Raw genomic sequence first — 20,608 nt, 5'->3', positions numbered from 1 at the left:
GGTAGAGCAAGGGAACCTGAACCCTGACCCCTGACTTGACCCCTAACCTGGACCGGTAGAGCGAGGGAACCTGAACCCTGACTTGACCTCTAACCTGGACCGGTAGAGCAAGGGAACCTGAACCCTGACCCCTGACTTGACCTCTAACCTGGACCGGTAGAGCAAGGGAACCTGAACCCTGACTCCTGACTTGACCCCTGACTTGACCCCTAACCTGGACCGGTAGAGCGAGGGACCTCCATCCTCCGAGCGCTGGAACTGCAGATCTTCCTCGCTGACACACCATCACCTTTAAACAGAAACTTTATAGACTTTTAACAGAGCTCTACTATTCTCTCTTTAATGTCATTCTTGTCATGACTGTGTACTCCTGACGGACTGTTTGTTTATATCTTTATAATTGGGACCTACACTATGTAGCCAAAAACTATTCTAGTCATTTCTGTGAGAACAAATATTAATGCTATACCAGACAGTGACATTCTAGAGAAGTGTGTGCTACAGCGTTAGTGGAGGATCATCTTGTTCTCCAGCATGACTGAACCCGTGGACACAGCAAGGGCCGTAAAGAGAGAGTTTATCGACTGTAGTGGGAATAACTCGACCTGAACGCCACTGAACACCTTCGGGATGAACTGAAGCATCGACTCCATCATCACCCGACATCTGTGTCTAAATTATTTTGCTCTTGTGTCTTGTTGAACATTTTGAATGTTGTTGCTCACTCAGTAAAGCATATCTCTTTCTGCACGGGGTCACAAACCTCCACAAACTGCTGCAACACAAAGACATCTCACCGTATGTTGTAGCATTAATATTAGTCCTCGCAGAATGGCTGAAATAACCTAACCCATTAATTAGAAAGAGATGTCCACATTTGTTTAAACATGCAGTGTTGTATGAAATTCACTTTTGATGTAATCATCATGGTAAAAATGCACATTTACTCATTGGCTCAGATTAAAGCTTCTGTTACATGTGTGTTTGCTTGTTAAGGATCAGTTTTTCCCATTCTTCTCCCACGCGCTGTGAACTATTAGCAGTGACACAGATTAGGATCTGCCTGTGGACGGTCTTGGTAAAAGTTCATTGCAGATTGGGTTAGCCATACATTCTGCTGTATTTAATTAAAGTGGTCAACCTCTTTTTTCCCCTTGTCACGAGTAACTTGCTGTGATTTAACATGCCAAGAAATGTGTTGAGTGAATAAACACAAGTGAAGTTAAACCAGTTGTGAGGTCGTGTTTGCCACTGAATCCCCTCCATGTCCCTAAACTCAGACTTGCGCTCTTTGCTCTCACCCACTCGTAAGTTTGGCTCGTGTTCAAGCGTGCCTGAAGGCCAGAGTGTGTGTAGAACGTTTGATTGTCTGATGGGACACACTTATTGTGTAAATGCTAAGTTGTTTTACACTCTTTTATTTTATTATCATTATTATTTTAAATAAATTGCCCTTTAAAATAAACTTCTAAATATCTGAAACAGGCCACACAATTTAATTGTGGTGATAAGTTGCGAACATTTTACATAATGCACATTGTCGCCCTATATGTACTATTGCATTAATTGAACGTCCTGAAAAAAGAAATTCTCATCACTGTGACATGCGAGTTCCTGAACATAATGCATGATGGGATATGCTCATCCTCAAATAGCGCTCAGAGGCGGTGTTAGCGAGAGTGTGTTAAGTGTGCATTAAGGCGTTTATCAGACCTGGGCCAGTCCAGACATCCCAAGTCTCCCGCATATTGATAGCGGCTCCCTGATGCCCGCAAATCAGTTAAAATCTCCCGGAAGCAAGCACGGCAGAGAGAGGGAGCGAGAGACCTTGCGTGTGTGCGCTAGTGTGCGTGTGTGCCTCGGGATTTTATCTCTACTTTCGAACCGAATTAATCAGAACCCCCCCCCCGTTGGAGATTTCTCGAACCGAACTAATCAGAACCGAATCCCCCCCCCCAACCCCCCCCCCCCCCCCCCCGGTTGGAGATTTCTCGAACCGAATGCATAACCCCCCCCCCCCCCCCCCCCCCCCCGTTGGAGATTTCTTGACTCCCGGAAATGACTTTGTGCAGGTTGGGATGTCTGCCAGTCCTACGTGCTCCTGTCATGTGCACACACTCGCTCAAGGCTCCGAGATCACGCGTGTGTGTGTGTGTGTGTGTGTGTGTGTGTAATGGGACAGTCACTGGTTCCTGGAAGTGCTGCTCTCGTATTTCATGCTTCTCCTTGTGCACTAACTAGGTAGTCATGGAAAGGGTGGTTTTAATGAAAGTACTTGTGAAGTAAGTGTGCATATGCTACAGGACGCTAGACGTCTCTCATAGTGTTGGTTGTTCACGCTGCACGTGCACAGCTAATGTTCATGAAACACATTTTGTCAGAACGGCTGTTAGATTGCTTACTGTGTCTCAAAGTATCAGTTGTGAGCATGAGTGCTAGTCAGCCAAACTATGTTAGAAACTCCACTGTATTCATCTCAAACTGTCTGTATTTTCTTCTGTCTCTATCTGTCATACACCAGCATGCTGATGAAACGGATGTTATTGTAGGTTTGTACGGGTGTCACGTTCCCGCTGGACTTGCCCCTGTTCACTTTCCCCGCTTGACAAGCAATGTTGTTTCTCCAGCTGTTGAGGATCTCGCTGTGCAGAGCTCTATGTGGAATCAGACCTGTAATGGACAGTGCAGTTTACTAACCCCGCCTGCAAACTCTTCTTACATTGTGTTAAAGACCTGACTTGACAATATGGTGATGAGGACCTACGAATTCTGTTCTTCACTTCAAGCCAAGTGACAAAAGGTACATTTTCTGTAAGACTTTTTGTTTGGTCTATAGATAACTTTTCAGGAAACTCGGCATTCATAAAGAAATGTGGAATTTATGGTCTGGAGTTCCTCGTTCACGACTGATAAAAACCTTGGACACGGACTATTTTCAAGCAAAAGGTATTTTAGCATCTGTTTTTATTTGTAATGTTTATGTAGGCATTCAAATATTTAAAATACATTTTACAGACTAAAAGGCGTGTTTTATATCAGAGTTGATTGTGTATTTTTAAGTTGTACTTAAAGGTCCCATGACATGAAATTGTCACTTTCTGAGTTTTTTTTAACATTAATATGAGTTCCCCTAGCCTGTATATGGTCCCCAAGTTTCTAGAAATTTTAATCGGTGTAAATCGAGCTTTTGCTATCTTTCTCTGCCTTTGAGAAAATGGACGCTCAATCGCGCTGATCTTGAATCTCCTCCTTATGACGTTATAAGGAGGAATGTTACCTCCCCTGTCTCTGCTTTGCCCGCCCAGAGAATATTTTCCGCCCATGAGAAAATGAGCTAGGAAGTAGGAACGCGCGCGCGCGATTTTAGTTTGTCCACGAGAGATATAATGGCTTTTGAGCGAGCGAAGCACAATAATTGCTCAATAATTGGATGTACAAATGAACACCGAAGGGTTACAGAGCTGGGCTTGCTGAACGTCTGAAACTAAAGTCTGGATCAGTACCAACTCTCTTTGGCTCAGCTAACGTTACACACCTCGGACAAGTAAGTCAACTAATGATACAAGTTGTTGCTTTACTGTTTATGGTTACCTAGCTTGTTACATGTAGAATGTGGCTTTAACATTAGCTATGCAGTTACTTGCGCTAATGTAAAGGTAGATAGCATCAAGTATGTGTGTGAATACACACACTGTAACGCGAGTGTTGTACACTTCTTTGTTATTTGGATAGCGTTTTCCTGTTGGTTATACGGCGCGCGATATCCGCATTTCAAGATCGCAGAGCTTGATGTAATTGTAATAAGATAAATTACAGACGTTACAGATCTCTCGTGAAAAGGCAACAGTAGGTTAGCGTTAGCTACATGATAATAACTAAACCATCCGAATAAAGTACCGTATCCAGACATAATATTTTAAACTAACCATTCGGAAACGTCCTGATGGAGCCGCTGAGTTGCAACTTCTTCATCCGTTGCTTCTCCATCCGGATCAGATTCTGGGTCAAACTGAAATGCTTGAACGACTGCGTGTCTCCGTGCCATTGCAATATATCCAATGTAAACATGCATGGTCTACCGTTGCGCAAGATGGTCAAGGCCACACCCACCCTCCACCTTACGCCGCCTTTCTCCTCCTCATTAACATTTAAAGCTACAGACACCGAAACGGCCCGTCTGAAGGAAGCTCATTCTGGGACTGGCTTATAGTGGCTATAATTCTGCACCGAGACTGAATTTTTGGAAAGAGATTTCAGATACAGTACTAGGGACCACTAAGGCCTATATTAAAGCCTACAAAAAGTAGCATGTCATGGGACCTTTAAGATGCTGAAAATGCTAAATAATTGCAAGTACATTCCAAAAGGAACTGAATTCACTCTTTGCTTAAGAATATGATGACGTCAGAGAATATAGCTTTTAACTCGGTAGGTCATGCTTATCTAGTATTGAACTTGTAGCCCTTTTGTATTAGCAGCTCAAACTTTTTTGAATGTGTGCAAATAAGCTAAAGAGGAATTATCACGATCAGAAGATCTGCTATGCTGCTTACTATACTGGAGGTATTAAGCAGTGTAAAAGGAGCTGTCACAAGCTGTGCTAGTGTCCCGTGAGACCATGAATGAAGTGCTCCTTTGTTTATGACAGGTACTAGAGGGCCACTGCGAGCCAGGGCTAACGGCGTGCCGGCAGGGCCGATAGCCTTGGACCTCGAGCCGCGAGGCCTAAATCAAGCTGCGTTTCCACTGTCGATTCCCTAACACACTCCTCCACAGAACAACGTCACACAATCCCACCGTTTCACCAGCACAGGGACGCTAGCGCACTGAAAACTACCTACATCAGGAGTGCATATCAAACATGCTCAATCAAACTGCAATGATCATTATTTCACACAAAAAGAGAATGCACATATGTATTAATTCAGGCCTGCTTCCATTTATTTGTGATCACAGCAATGCACAAAACAACCCCAAAGGTTACACATTTAGAAAAATACTATTAAGATATATATTTTACGCTACATTAATTTTTCACTAAATTATGCGATCTGAGAAGGTTTGAGCTATCACTTTACTATTATCCCCTTTAGCCAGAGCAACAGAGGGAGCTCACGGACAGAAATCAGGAGTTATGAGTTAACCGGAGGCAGAAGTCTGGTATCAACAAAGACACAGGGAAGAGACAGATTAAACATGAAACCAAGTAAATACACAATTATGATTATATGTGCTTTGTCTAAGTTCTTATGAAAGTGAGTTTTGAGTTGAAAATTGTTTGAAATGTCTTTAATGTTGAGGTTAGCGGTTAGCCTGATATGAAAACATGGGTTAGGCTAGGGTTAGGGTTAACCCTAACAAACTCCGCCTCTGTTCATAATCCCTCCTCAAGCCCCTTTTGGCTCGCTTTGGAAGAAGGTCTTCCTTGGACCTTGGCCGTTGGACTGATGAGTCCCCGGTGAGGCCCCGGAAGTGACAGTGGAAACGCGACTGGCGATGGCACGCACGAGCTGCTCGCTATTGTGCCCGACAGTGGAAACAAGGCTAATGTGGCAATAATTTCTCAGTGAGAAAAATTAGTAAAATCAGCACTGAAGCCTTTCAGAGGAAGGAGAAAAAAAATATTTTTTTCTAATGTTGACAGAATTTTAGTAGTAATATGGAATAATGTCTTATTGTTCAACAATATGTATTGATTTGTTAATCAATGTTAAATCAGTGATGTATTACTCTCCTCTTCACACAGATTTAACTCGTCTTACTATGGATGTTTGGCATGGAAAGTTGTGGTAATGGCTGCGGTGATGCGAAACACCTCTGCTAGCCCTGATGTGGAGGCCCAGCTGATCTATGCCCTCACGCTGCCCGTGTCCTGCGCTATAATCCTGATCAACCTGCTCATAATCCTGGCCATCACCTGCAGCCGTCAGCTTCACAACTCGCAGAACTACTTCTTCATTAGCCTGCTGGTGGCCGACCTGTGCACAGGTGTTGCTCTTCCCTTCATTCCCTGGATGGGCCTGAACCGCCCGCTCAGCTTCTCCTCCTGTCTGCTGGTGCACATTTTCCCTAACTTTCTGTTCCTGGCCTTCCTCTCTAACCTAGTACTGGTGCACTACGAGCGTTATCGGAGTATCGTGAGTCCCCTCCGGCGTGGACAACTCTGGCTGCATCGACGATTCGCTCTCGCTCTGCTAGCCGTGTGGATGCTGCCGCTACTGTTCGCTCTGTTGCCTGCCTTCGGCTGGAACAACAAGGCTATTCATGACCGGAACGGTTGTTGTCCAGAAACCAATAGCACGGCACATTCTAACTGTGTGGCATTGTCTGGAGAGCGTTGCTGTACGTACCGTAGTGTCTTTCCTAATGCTTTCATCTATTTGGAGGTGTATGGCCTACTGGCACCCGCTATCCTCTCCATTGCTGCGATGACGTGCCGTGTGCTGTGGATCACCCGAGAGCAGCTGAGGGACATCCAGCGTCTGCAACGGGCCGTGGCAAATAAGGGCTACAGACGGAGACTGGAGATGCGATACGCTTGTTGTGTGGCAGCCGTTTCCCTCGCCTTCTTGGCCTGCTGGGTGCCCTACATTGTTTACACTCATATAGGCATGGAGTTTTTGCTTCGTCGGGGAGGAAAGAGCGATCGCACAGGCCACATTGTGCTGTCCTGTGTTGGGGTCGGGGGCATTGCTGTCGTGCCCCTTCTTCTGGGACTTGCCAACAGGGAGTACACAGATCCGGTCAAGAAACTGTTCCGCAAACTGTGGCACCGCTGCGGAAATACAAGTGTGCAAATGGACCCTAGCCTTCGAATCTGTCGCAGCTGATGTGATTGACTTTCAATTGAAGTTTAGATTTACAATGTTCAAAAGATAAACTGTGATTTCGGTTTCATTCTCAAAATAAAAATGGTTTGGAAACAGAGGACAAAATCAGCTGTTTTGGAACAAATGATTAAATTTGGGAGCCAATAACTTTATTTATCATGCAATTTCAACTTTATAACTTTGTAGAACTTCTACATTCACAAACAGCTTTATCACACACTGCATGAAAGGGAGTGTACGAAAAATCATAATACATGCACTTTAAACAAAACCCACAATAATGCTTTTGAATGGATTGAACCTGCTTTATTGAGGCTCTCAGCAGTTCAGACCTGTGCAATAGGTTGGGAGGTAATTTGAATACAATATGGATTTACTTCTATTTTTGCAATTGTTAGGGTTAAGTATTTGAGTTACAGTGTTTTGGAACAGGTTTTCTCACATAGACAGGTGCCCTATCATTCTATGTTAGATTTTCCTAATGCCACACAGAACTCGTTGGTTCTCGTGTCATGACCAGCAGAGCAGCCGCCTCCTTCATGCTTTGTAGAGGGACGATGTTCTGGTGTTGGTATGTAATCTTTTTCTTTCTCCCAAAACATTTACCAAAAACAACTGTCTCATCCAATTCTAGAACATTGTTCCATTTTTCCAGCTTTGGAACAAGTTACTTCAAGGTGTTCTTGAGGCAACAAGTGAGCTTCATTGGATTATAGTAATTTCCTGTCATCCTGTCATTAACTGTTTTGTTGTGATTTCCATAGAAAGTTTGAAATGACAGACCTAGACCTGTAGTTAGAAAATCAGGCCGATAAGGTTTGAGATTGCTGGCATTATACAGCACAAAACAACAACCAGAGGCGCAGTTGCCAAAAACAGTAAAAGTACTAGAACAAGAAAAAGTACTTTAGTAATAAAATAATTACATGAGCAAGATTGTAGTCAATGCAAAGACTGGAAAAATGCAAATGGCTAATTAATTCAGATCTGATAAAGCTTCAGCTTGAGCAGTGATGAATTACGTAAATTCAAAACATGTTTGAGAGGAACATCTCATCCTGTCAACCATACCTCAAGTACTTGCAAGTGGCTGTTACAAGTTGTTTTATGACTATATTAGTCACTGTTACTGTGAGGACTCTGAATAAAGAACACCTTTTTTAACATTTGAAATAAATCCAGTAGTGTAAAGCTTAAGTAAGTTCAGTGATGGTTCATTTGTGTGATATCGGAATATTCAGGATATTTATCCAGTTCCTCTGGTTGAAGATCGGAGTCATGAAGGTATGGAGATGAGGCCTTCACAGGGGAGAGTGTAGTTGACAATATCTCTGCAGACACTTGTGGTCGTGTCTAGGCGCAGGTCCTCCATCTGATCTGGATCCGGCCCGGATCCGGCTGACTACATCATGCGTTGTGGTCGTGTCTAGGCGCAGGTCCTCCATCTGATCTGGATCCGGCCCGGATCCGGCTGACTACATCATGCGTTGTGGTCGTGTCTAGGCGCAGGTCCTCCATCTGATCTGGATCCGGCCCGGATCCGGCTGACTACATCATGCGTTGTGGTCGTGTCTAGGCGCAGGTCCACCATCTGATCTGGATACGGCCCGGATCCGGCTGACTCCAGTAAATCTCGGGATAAACAGAGAGACTAACATTAGTGTAGATGCCATTCTTCTTATGATGTAACGAATACATCAGGTGTTATGGGAAGTGTTCCCAGTTCCAGCTGACCTAGTTTATGCAGCATAACAATCATTTAACTGATTTCAATAATAGAAATTGGTAATGTTCTATGTGAATGCTAGGTTGAAGAGATGTTTTTTAATTCTAGATTTAAACTGACAGTGTGAGTCTGCTTCTGCAACAATGCAAAGTGCTGGTGCTAAATATCAACTGGCCGGAATTTTGAGATTGCAATAAACCTGAAGGGCTATAATGTGTTAAGAGCTCGCTCAAGTACTGGGGAGCTAAAACATTTAGTGCTTTTTAAGTAATTAGCAAGATTTTAAAATTGATGTTGACAGAACCGGGCTAATATGGTCATACTTCCTGGTTCTGGTAAGAACTCCAGCTGCTGCGTTTTGGACCAGCTGTAGTTTGTTTATTAAGCGTGCAGGGCAACCACCCATAATAGCATTACAATAATCTAGCCTTGAGGTCATGAACGCATGGACTAATTGTTCCACATTTGTCAATGAGAGCATATGTCGTAATTTAGATATATTTTTAAGATGTAAAAATGCGGTTTTACAGATACTAGACACGTGACTTTCAAATGAAAGATTGGTATCAAAGAGCACACCCAGGTTCCTAACCGACGACGAAGACTTGACAGAGCAGCCATCAAGTGTTACACAGTATTCTGGATTATTACTTGAGGAAGTTTTTTGTCCGATAATTAGAATCTCTGTTTTTTCAGAATTAAGTAGTAGGAAGTTACCAATTTTTTATATCAGCTATACATTCCGTTAATTTTGTGAATTGGTAAGTTTCGTCAGGGCATGAAGAAATATAGAGCTGAGTATCATCAGCATAACAGTGAAAACTAATGCTTCCTAATGATATCTCCCAAGCCTATCCAAAAAAGCCTAACCAGCCTATCTCCCAAGCCTTTTCCAAAAAAATAACTTAAAGGCACAATATGTAATTTTCGTCACAAGAGGTCACTTCTTCAAAACAAAGGCTTAGCTTGATGACGCCATAAATGAGTGTGGAATCTTGTGTGGTGTTGTCTTGACTATTCACCTACACAGTCCGTCTGTTTTTATTGTGCTTGAATGCCACAGTCGGCCACTGCCACTCCTTTCGTTTTGTTTGTTTTTCTTACTATTAAAGTTACGTTTAATGTTCACTGTGCCGAGCAGGCCGAGGGCTGTGATTGATAATGAGCGAAACCTGCGTGATGCACCGGTCTCGTATCTCTCACGGAGGAGCGACGACAGTGAGGGACGAGAGAGGACCAGGCCTGGACATTTATGGTATGTTTTGTTTATATGTGTTTCAATTATGTTTGATATCATAAATTAATATTATTTTAATGAAATAGCCGTGTATGCTGAATTATTACTCATACAGGCACTTTATCTGATGAATTAAAATTGTGGGGTAACGGAGCGCTGTTTTACTTGGTGAAAATAAAATAATCATGTTAAAAATATATTTGAACGTTACTCTGTGCATTTGCTCTGGGCAGGTATGAGACACTTGTTGCACACTGTAGTAAGATAGATCGATATTAGAATATCATATTAATAAAAGTTGCTAAATGGCATGCAATTCATAATAAAAAACTAAATAAATTGTATGATGAGAAAATGCTGTATTACTGTTACTGTGGCTATGTTAGCGTTAGCCACTTGACAAAATAACATTGTCTCTCAGACATAATACAAACATGTTACTCGTAGAAAATCAAGAACACAGATTCAAACAATAACCTATTGTTGCGCTATAACAATAATTAGTTTTCTGTCAATAAATGTGTCCAAACAGCTGCTCACCTGTGAAATAAAATGCATAATATTAAAGTGTCTTTGGTGTTCCCATAGTTTCTGTAGAAGTAAAAGCAAAAACCAAGGGCAACACAAATACACATAGTATACTGAAGAAAATTTGTCAATTCAAAGTATATACAGTATTTATGCTCATATCTGCCCTCAGTTTTACATCTGACTTGTCCATTTTAAAACCTGCTTTCAGGAGCATTGTAAATAAGTGCATATTAAAGCAGCACTCAGTAGCTTCGGGATTTCTTCGCTGTATTCTCGCTTTTTGCTCGCAGGTTTCTCTCTAGAGCTCCCCCCACAGCTTCGGAATAGATATTTGACAACACTGTTGTAAAAACTCGTTGGTGATTCTCAGACACCAGAGGCTATAGATCAACGACATCAAAGCAGATGGGGCATTCTTTAAAACGTCTTCTTCATTCGGGTTCGGACAGCGTGAGGGAGCGCAATAATGACAGCATATTAGCAGATTACTTTTGGCCGTAAAGCAATTGTTTACATCGCGAGACCTGATATCACGCAAGACTTCCTGAAGCCTTAGGCTTGTTTGAGATGAGCAAAATCTGCGCAGAATCGATCACCGGTGATCAGCGCGAGATGCATGCCGGTTAGAAATGTGTCCGAGTGCGGTCCGCCTTGCTCTGATGTCATGCTGACGTATGTCAAAAATCTCTCGCGAGCGCAAGGCACACCTGTCGGATTCTGCAGTCGCGCGCAGTTGCTCTCCACCGACTGCGCTGATCAAAAGCACGATGGGAAACGACTTGCTGACGACACAGCTTAATGCTCATTGGTTTAAACAACTGTGATGTATTGTTCTCTTTTAAAATGTTTGATTTTAAAGCTCTAATATCATGTTCTATGTGTATATGTTATGTGTTAATATTTCCAAACTATCTGACAGTGTGATCTCTTTGGGTTATGCAATGTAATTTTTATTAAAAAAAAAATAAAAACACATGTCTGTTAAAGATTAAAAAATATTGATAAACATGTATTTGGAATGGAATTAAATAGGCTAAGCCTACTTTGGGTGTATTGTTCATTATATTTATTTTCATAAAAGCAACAGAACTTGAATTACATCCAGTTTATTAGCAACACTGCACGAGCGTGAATCCCGCGATATCCATCTTTGATATCACAGGTGTCAAATCCACTACGAGAAGAGAGATCTGTCCGGCTTGCCTGCGCTTTTTTCACTCCTCCTCTCACTGCAGCCGCCTACTCTCGACTACATTTCAGGCGAGGCAAGGCGCATCTCAAACAAGCCTCTTGTTTATACTTTCGCCTGGCTCCGCAGCGCGAGTCTCCGCAGACTGCGCGCGCACCTCCCCAAACGGACGAGGCGTTTATACTTGACGCACTTGCCGGTGTACTATTCTTTGAAACGACAGGGGGCGACTCGAGTAATTGTCCTCTAAACAATCAGGAATCAGCAGTGAGAAGAAGAAAGCTATACACAGGTGACAATGTTTATTTTAGTACACCACCACCAATACACACTACAAAAAGAATCGTGTAAAACCCAGTAAACCCTGAGATTATTACTCGTGACAATAAAAAAAATATATGGATATGAGAATGTGTATACAACATAACTAAATTAACGATCTTTTACATATTTTCTAATTTCACTAAACATTTCATTATGTTTCGTGAACATTTTTATTAAACATGGACCTTTATATTCATTAAAAATACTTTTTATGCTATTGTATACTCATTTTTTAAATGTAAGCAACTCATTTAGACGTGCAAACAGGGTGCCGGTGTGGTGAGAAGTTCGAGCTTGGCCAGATTCGGCTCGAAAGCCTGGTTTACGGTGCGTGTCCACTGGCACGGTGCGAGCGGAGCGGAGCGAGCGTTTTCAATTCATTCCTATGGAAGTTGAGCTTCACGCTTGCGCAGTGCATTTTGGGATTGCCAGCGGACCGGAGAAAGCGTTGAGAGCGACCGAGAGCGTCAAAAGGTTGGGCAGTTCTCGACTTTATGCAAATATCAAGCAAAAAACGCGGTCGACGGCCAATTGCTGTGAGGTTCGGGATGTGACGTCTGTCTTGAGAGTTTAAACATATGCAAATTGTCCCGGAGTTTATGCTGGATTTAGTGCGTAAATCATTTTGTTTACAAATTAGACGCTTTGCAGTTGTTATATATGTTAAAGATTCTATTTTGGATGTGTTCATTGTGATTATATTGGCTGGGTTTCTAAAAGTTTATAAAACTGAAAGGATATCTTTGCTTGGTGCATTTGGAAACAAAGCTTGTCTATTTCTAAATGCAATCGCGTGCATCGCTGATGATTATACTGTCCGTGTGTTGAAAAAAACTTAGATTAAACACACTCGCAACAGACACACCCCAAAGCGGAGGCGTTATAGCGTTGCCAGCGGCACTGAGCGGAGTTTTGCCGCTGTAGTGGACACGCACCGTTATATGGGCCTTTCACACAGGACGCGGTATGCGCGGCGCTATAAAACCCATTCATCTCAATGGCTTGCGCCGCGCAAGGACGTTTTGTTGCTGCGTAGCGCAAGCGCAGCGGTGCGCATCATTGGCGTGCTCACGCTCACGCCGCGGTCAAAGTTCAAAATAGTTCAACTTTTGCCGCTGCGCTCTGTGACGATTACCAGCGCGGCCAATAGAATCTAGGGATCCAAACAAGCACGGAAATCAAAATGGATGATTGTCTCATAGACAGACAGATTTACATTAAAAATTGTTGTGTTTTAACAGTCAGGTAACTTCTAGGTAGGCAATGTGTGTAAACAGTTGTGTCCCCATATAAGCCGCCTACGTCATAGCGCTGAAGGGCAACGCTGAACCCAGCGGCAAGCCCCGCGCATACCGCGTCCTGTGTGAAAGGCCCAATACTCGACGTGTCTGCACGAACGCGAGGGTGCGCGCGGCAAAAATTACGTCATTGCGGTGTGGGCGGTCGTGCGCGTTGGGTTCGCAAGACCCAATTTCGCCTGGCGGTGTGCGTGACATTTTTTGTAACAACGCGCGCGGCTCCGCATCCGAAGATGAACGACTTCGAGCCGAATCTGGCCGAGCTCGAACTTCTCACCACACCGGCACCCAGTTTGCACGTCTAAATTAGTTGCTTACATTTAAAAAATGAGCATACAATAGCATAAAAAGTATTTTTAATGAACATAAAGGTCCATGTTTAATAAAAATGTTCACGAAACTTAATGAAATGTTTAGTGAAATTAGAAAATATGTAAGAGATTGTTAATTTATTTATATTGTATACACATTCTCATATCCATATATTTTGTTTTATTGTCACTAGTAATAATCTCAGGGTTTACTGGGGTTTACACGATTCTTTTTGTAGTGTGGTATTGGTGGTGGTGTACTAAAATAAACATTGTCACGTGTATAGCTTCTTCTTCTAACCGCTGATTCCTGATGGTTTAGAGGATAATTACTTGAGTCGCCCCCTGTCGTTTCAAAGAATAGTACACCGGCGAGCGCGTCAAGTATAAACGCCTCGTCCGTTTGCGGAGGTGCGCGCGCAGTCTGCGGAGACTCGCGCTGCGGAGCCAGGCGAAAGTATAAACAAGGCTGAAGTGGTTCATCTTCGGATGCGGCGCCGCGCGCGTTGTTACAAAAAATGTCGCGCACACCGCCAGACGAAATTGGGTCTTGCGAACCCAACGCGCACGACCGCCCACACCGCAATGACATCATTTTTGCCGCGCGCACCTTCGCGCTCGTGCGGACGCGTCGAGTATAAAGCCCAATTTATACTTCTGCGTCGAACTCACGCCGTAGCTACGTCGTAGGCTGTGTGTAGCGCGCGTACCCTTCGGCGTACCCTGACGTGCACCTCTCCAAAAATGTAACAACGCGCCAACTCTACGCGGACGCAAGCGCTGTGATTGGTCTGCTAGGACCGCTCCCTCGGGTTTCGCATGCTCCCTCTGCGCGCGTCAACGCGGACAACGACGCAGAAGTATAAATGAAAACCAACGCGTTGCCTACAGCGTAGAGGCTCCGGCGTAGGTCCGACGCAGAAGTATAAATCAGCCTTAAACCAGGCTTATGACGGTGCGTGTCCACTACAGCGGCAAAACTCCGCTCAGTACCGCTGGCAACGCTATAACGCCTCCGCTCTGGGGTGTGTCTGTTACGAGTGTGTTTAATCTAAGTTTTTTTCAACACACGGACAGTATCATCAGCGATGCACGCGATTACATTTAGAAATAGACAAGCTTTGTTTCCAAATGCACCAAGCAAATATCCTTTCAATTTTATAAACTTTTATAAACCCAGCCAATGTAATGAACACATCCAAAATAAAATATTTAACATACTGCAAAGCGCCTAATTTGTAAACAAAATGATTTACGCACTAAATCCAGCATAAACTCTGGCACAATTTGCATATTTTTAAACTCTTGAAACAGACGTCACATCCCGAAGCTCAAAGCAATTGGCTCCCGACCGCGTTTTTCGCTTGATATTTGCATAAAGTCGAGAACTGCCCAACCTTTTGACGCTCTCGTCGCTCTCAACACTTTCTCCGGTCCGCTATCAATCCCAAAATGCACTGCGCGAGCGTGAAGCTCGACTTCCATAGGAATTAATTGAAAACGCTCGCTCCGCTCCGCTCGCACCGTGCCAGTGGACACGCACCGTCAACCAGGCTTGACGCGGCGGCCGGCGGCCCGCCGGCTCAAAGTTGCAAGTGCGTATTTTCCGCTCACGGGCACCAGGGGGGTTCGAAAAGACCACCATTCAACCCGAAATAAGTAATATAACCATTCCAATGACTCCGAAGCTGTTCAGTTAAGGTAAAAAAAGTTACTTAGTTCACCTTTAAACCCGGAGTGCAGCATAAACCAGTTATGAGACATTTAGTTTGTGAAAAAACTTTGTGAAAGGATTTGTGGATGATAGAGACAATATTCTCCCTTGAGAAACAATCCATTATTCTGCATTCTTTCAATTGAATTATAGACACTTGTAGACACTGTCGTACCTTCTTCCCACGCTGACATTCTTCTTAATTTCAGAAAATTAACACTTAAAGGATAACTTTTCGGTTGAAGTCCAAAGTAATCGATTGCCGAGTTCACGCGCGTGATCATCAGGCTTGTGCAAAATTCAGAATTTCAGAATTGGCCTCCATTCAATTCATGAATTGGAATTTGAATTGAATTTACTCCGCCCTACAGGACGTTGAATTGAATTTGAATTGGAATGACAGGAAGTGGAATTAAATTCATGGCAATTCAAAGAAATTCCACACAGCCACACAACAGAAAGAATGTGTTGAGTCTCGCATGCATTCAGTGTTAGGAAGGTTACTTTGGAAGTGTTATTGCTTACTGTTACCCATTATAAATGTGGTTTGGATTAAGTCAAGTCAAGTCAAGTCAACTTTATTTATATAGCGCTTTTCACAATACAGATTGTATCAAAGCAGCTTCACAGTATTAAATAAAATAGTACATCAGTGTTTGTTTCTGGTGTAAAACATCCACGTTTGGTAATGCAGATCAATAGCACTGTTGAATCGATTAATCAAATTAAGTATCCCCAACTGAGCAAGCCAAAGGCAACAGTGGCAAGGAACCGAAAAACTCCATTAGGTGACCTAATGGAGAAAAAAAAACCTTGGGAGAACCCAGGCTCAGTCGGGGGCCAGTTCTCCTCTGGCGTTTATGAAGTAGAGACCGGATTTAACTGTAAGATTAAAATATTATATGAATGCCTGGCTGAAGAGATGCGTCTTTAATCTAGTTTTAAACTGGGAGAGCGAATCTGAGCAACGAACAGTATCAGGAAGGCTATTCCAGAGTTTTGGTGCTAAATGTGAAAATGCTCTCCCTCCTTTGGTGGATCTGGATATCCTAGGTATGACCAGAAGCCTCGAATTTAGTGATCTTAAAGAGCGCGATGGATTATAGGGCAATAGAAGATCCGTTAAATAAACTGGAGCTAAGCCGTTTAGGGCTTTATAAGTCAGTAGCAATACCTTGTAATTAATACGGAACTTTATAGGTAACCAATGTAGTGATGATAAAATTGGTGTTATATGGTCAAACTTTCTTGATCTAGTAAGAACTCTAGCGGCGGCATTTTGGACTAACTGTAGCTTGTTTATTGAGGATGCAGGACAACCAGCTAATAAAGCATTACAGTAATCTAGTCTCGAGGTCATGAATGCATGAACTAGCTTTTCTGCATCAGAGACAGATAGCATGTTACGTAATTTAGCAATATTTCTAAGGTGAAAAAATGCTGTTTTTGTAACATATGAAATATGATTTTCAAAAGACAAGTTACAATCTAATATAACACCCAGGTCTTTTACTGTAGAGGATAAAGTAACAGGACACCCTACTATGTTAAAGTTGTATTGTGAGAGGTTTTGTGGGCGGTTTTTTGAACCGATAAGTATTACCTCTGTCTTATCTGGATTTAATAAAAGAAAATTGTGCGTCATCCAATCTTTTATATCTTTAACACACTCTGTCAATTTGGATAATTTAGCGTTTTCATCCGGCCGTGATGAAATATATAGTTGAGTGTCATCAGCATAACAATGGAAACTAATTCCATGTTTCCTTATAATATTTCCAAGTGGCAGCATATATATTGAGAATAATAGAGGGCCTAACACAGATCGTTGCGGCACTCCATAGTTTACTGGAGTTATGATCGATTTTTCTCCGTTTAAATAGACAAAATGGTAGCGGTCAGATAGGTATGATCTGAACCAGCTTAATGCTTGTCCTTGAACACCGGTATAGTTTTGTAGTCGATCTAAGAGTATTGTGTGATCTATAGTATCGAACGCAGCACTAAGATCAAGTAAAACTAGTATTGAGATACAGCCTTGGTCAGAAGCTAAGAGTAAATCATTTGTGATTTTAACGAGCGCAGTTTCAGTGCTATGATGCGGCCTGAATCCAGACTGAAACTTTTCATAGGTGTCATTTTCTTGCAAGAAAGAGCCCAGTTGGGCAGACACAACTTTTTCTAATATTTTGGACATAAAAGGAAGATTTGAAATGGGTCTATAATTTGCTAGGTTATTTGGGTCTAATTGTGGTTTCTTAATGAGTGGTTTTATAACTGCCAATTTAAATGTTCTTGGAACATGACCTAAAGATAAAGACGAGTTAATAATATTGAGGAGAGGCTCTTCCACTATAGGTAACACTTCTTTCAATAGTTTAGTTGGTATGGGATCTAATAAACATGTTGTTGTTTTAGAGGAAATGATAAATTTATTTAACTCTTTTTGTTCTATAGTTGTAAAGCACTGTAATTGTTCTTGCGGGGTGATAATCGAGGCTGAATTATAAGGCGCGATTGAAGATTGAACGTTTACAATTGTGGATCTGATGTTTTCTATTTTCTCAGTGAAAAAATTCATGAAATCATTACTACTAAACTGTAACGGAATATTTTGTTCAGGTGACGCTTGTTTATTTGTTAGTCTAGCCACGGTGTTAAATAAGAACCTAGGATTGTTTTGGTTATTTTCTATTAGTTTGCGGAGATGCTCAGCCCTGGCCGCTTTTAGGGCCTTTTTATAGCGTGACGTACTGTCTTTCCAAGCGATTCTAAAAACCTCTAAATTAGTTTGTTTCCATTTACGCTCTAAATTACGGGTTTCTCTCTTTAGAACACGAGTAGTATTGTTGTACCATGGTGCTTTAATTTTCTCTCTGACCTTTTTTAGTCTCATAGGTGCAACAATATCCCATTTTCCAGAGAGAACGGTGCTCATAGTGCTGGTTAGTTCGTCTAGTTCATCTGTTTGTTTAGGTTCAGGCAGCAGCTGAGACAGATCCGATAAGCAATTTGAAAAATTATCTATGGTGGATGGAAGGATTGTTCTGCCTAATCGATAACGCGGCGCAGCATGATATATTACCGGGGTACGTAATATGCAAGTTACCATGTAATGGTCAGTTACATCATCACTTTGCGGAATGATATCTATATCGGTTGGATCGGTTCCATGTGATATAATTAAATCGAGTGTATGATTAAAACGATGAGTTGGTCCGGTAACGTTTTGCTTAACCCCAAAGGAGTTTAATAAGTCTATAAACGCAGCCCCTAACGTATCATTTTGATTATCTACGTGTATGTTAAAATCTCCAACAATTAATATTTTATCGACATTGACCAATAGATCTGAGAGAAAATTTGCAAATTCTTTTAGGAAATCAGCGTAAGGCCCTGGTGGTCTATATACGGTAGCCAAGGCTAAAGATAATAGGGATGTTTTTCTATCATCTAAGAGCGTAACATTTAGTACAAGTACTTCAAATGAAATAAACTTATAACCCGTTTTCTGAGTAACATTGAGAATATCTCTATAGATAGTTGCAATACCGCCGCCACGACCAATCAGACGGGGCTCGTGCTTATAGGAGTATCCTGATGGAGTAGACTCATTTAGACCGAAATAATCATTTGGTTTAAGCCAGGTTTCAGTAAGGCAAAGTACATCTATGCTATTATCTGTGACTATTTCATTTACAATAACTGCCTTAGGTGTGAGTGATCTAATGTTTAAAAGACCTAGCTTTAGAAATTGTTTTTGTTTACTAATAGCAACATTTTCTGTTTTAATAACAATTAGATTTTTCCTAGATCCTGCAGTAGATTTATTATTTGATCGCACTAAACGAGGAATAGACACAGTTTCTATGCAATGTTCTACACTACTATTTATATCAGTTAATTTGGTGCAGCAGAGACTATGATTTGGACTTTTGGTTACTAGTCAAAAGGTATTTAACATTTTGGAGATGTTATCTGACAGAAGATCCGATCCGAATCTGTTTGGGTGTAAGCCTAGGACGCTCCCAAAACAGATTCCAATTATTTACAAAGAGCAGTTTCTGTTCATTGCACCATGACGTTAACCATTCATTTAGCGCGAATAATCTACTAAACTTGTCATGTCCTAGACCAGGGGTGGGCAAACTTTTTGGCTCAAGGGCCACACTGGGTTTTAAAATTTGACAGAGGGCCGGCCCAGTAGCAGATTATGAAGATTATGGAGTGCGTGCCTATTACATGCCATAAAGTGCGTATCATATGCACGCGAAATTTGCGTATCATAAGCACTACAAATACAATTCGTGGTATTCGCACTTTCATGAGATAGGGCTGAGCAAACAGACATTTACGCTGTGGCAACGTCTGCGCGAAATTCAACGTTCTGACAATACATTTTTTTTTATGTTAGATATCCCCCATTTAGCATGTTATGTCTTGAATGTTAATTTTTAATTAGTCAGATGTTAGATAGCCTAATATTGTTTATTCTTATTATTATTTAATGGGCCTAACAGTAAATTAGAAACAAAATACCTGCAAGTGTACACTTAGAAGAGTAAAAATGACAGAAGGTTTCGTTAATTCACCTTTATCAAAACTGCATGGCAATTTGCACTTCCAAAAGTCATACATTTGTGGGAAAAAAAACGAAATAAACGAATACAAATTTATTTTAAGAATAATAAATTAAAACATAAAAAGCAAAGGCAGATCAGAACATTTAATGGAAAAAAAAAAACGGGTTCTGTAGCACTACATGGCAGACACGAGCGTAGTCGAAAGCCGGGCGATAAAGGTCGATAAACGGAATCAGTCAGGATACATCCACAAATCCAGAGGAGCTAAATAACTAATATTTAAAATAACTAAAACTAAATAGCAGACAAATCAAAGGAAAAACTAAGGTGTGCAAGCGGTTACCAAACATTTTTTTCTCTGTGAGCTTCCAAAAAAGGAAAAAACATTAACGTGCAACCAGTCTATGCGCTTAAGTCGCTGTCTGTTTGGTTTCCATGGTGACGCGTCATTGCTTGTTACGTGACGCACCGCAGCCACAACAGCGCTGAATGAATGATGATCAGCTTTTATGTCATTTTTCCTTTTTTACATTTGTTAGCTATGGCATGCATGCAATATCTGATATTCCGATTGTCAAATATATGCAACGCAATATATAAGGCAAAGTATTGCAAGAAAAAAGGTCAAATTAATGCGATCTTAAGACAATTTTTTAAATACTCGGCGGGCCGGATTAAACAGCCTAACGGGCCGTATGTGGCCCGCGGGCCGTAGTTTGCCCACCCCTGTCCTAGACGGTACGTGGGAAGCGGTCCTGACACAATGATCGTTATATCAGGCGATGTGCTGCGTACCGTATCGATCAGATTCCTGAAGTCTTTCTTCAGAACTTCCGTCTGGCGCAGCCTGATGTCGTTCACTCCC

The 20,608-nt window shown here is 41.9% G+C and overlaps 1 protein-coding gene across 2 annotated transcripts; it reads left to right on the top strand.

The window, feature by feature from the left end:
- The first annotated feature begins 2,154 nt into the window (after window positions 1-2,154).
- LOC308699322 (G-protein coupled bile acid receptor 1) lies at window positions 2,155-6,931 on the top strand. Of its 2 annotated transcripts, none has more exons than XM_081380046.1 (2): window positions 2,155-2,946; window positions 5,747-6,931. In XM_081380046.1, the coding sequence occupies exons 1-2, from the start codon at window positions 2,882-2,884 to the stop codon at window positions 6,828-6,830; spliced, it is 1,149 nt and encodes a 382-aa protein (XP_081236172.1). In that variant the 5' UTR covers window positions 2,155-2,881; the 3' UTR covers window positions 6,831-6,931. The 2 variants fall into 2 exon arrangements, with proteins under 2 accessions (XP_081236172.1, XP_081236173.1); XM_081380047.1 differs by having other exon boundaries at window positions 2,642-2,800.
- The last annotated feature ends 13,677 nt before the right edge of the window (window positions 6,932-20,608 follow it).

Source organism: Scardinius erythrophthalmus (assembly GCF_964197995.2).
Source record: "Scardinius erythrophthalmus genome assembly, chromosome: 12".
Taxonomy (NCBI): domain Eukaryota; kingdom Metazoa; phylum Chordata; class Actinopteri; order Cypriniformes; family Leuciscidae; genus Scardinius; species Scardinius erythrophthalmus.
Note: the sequence above shows the minus strand (reverse complement) of the source record. Positions and strands in the feature narration are given on the sequence as shown.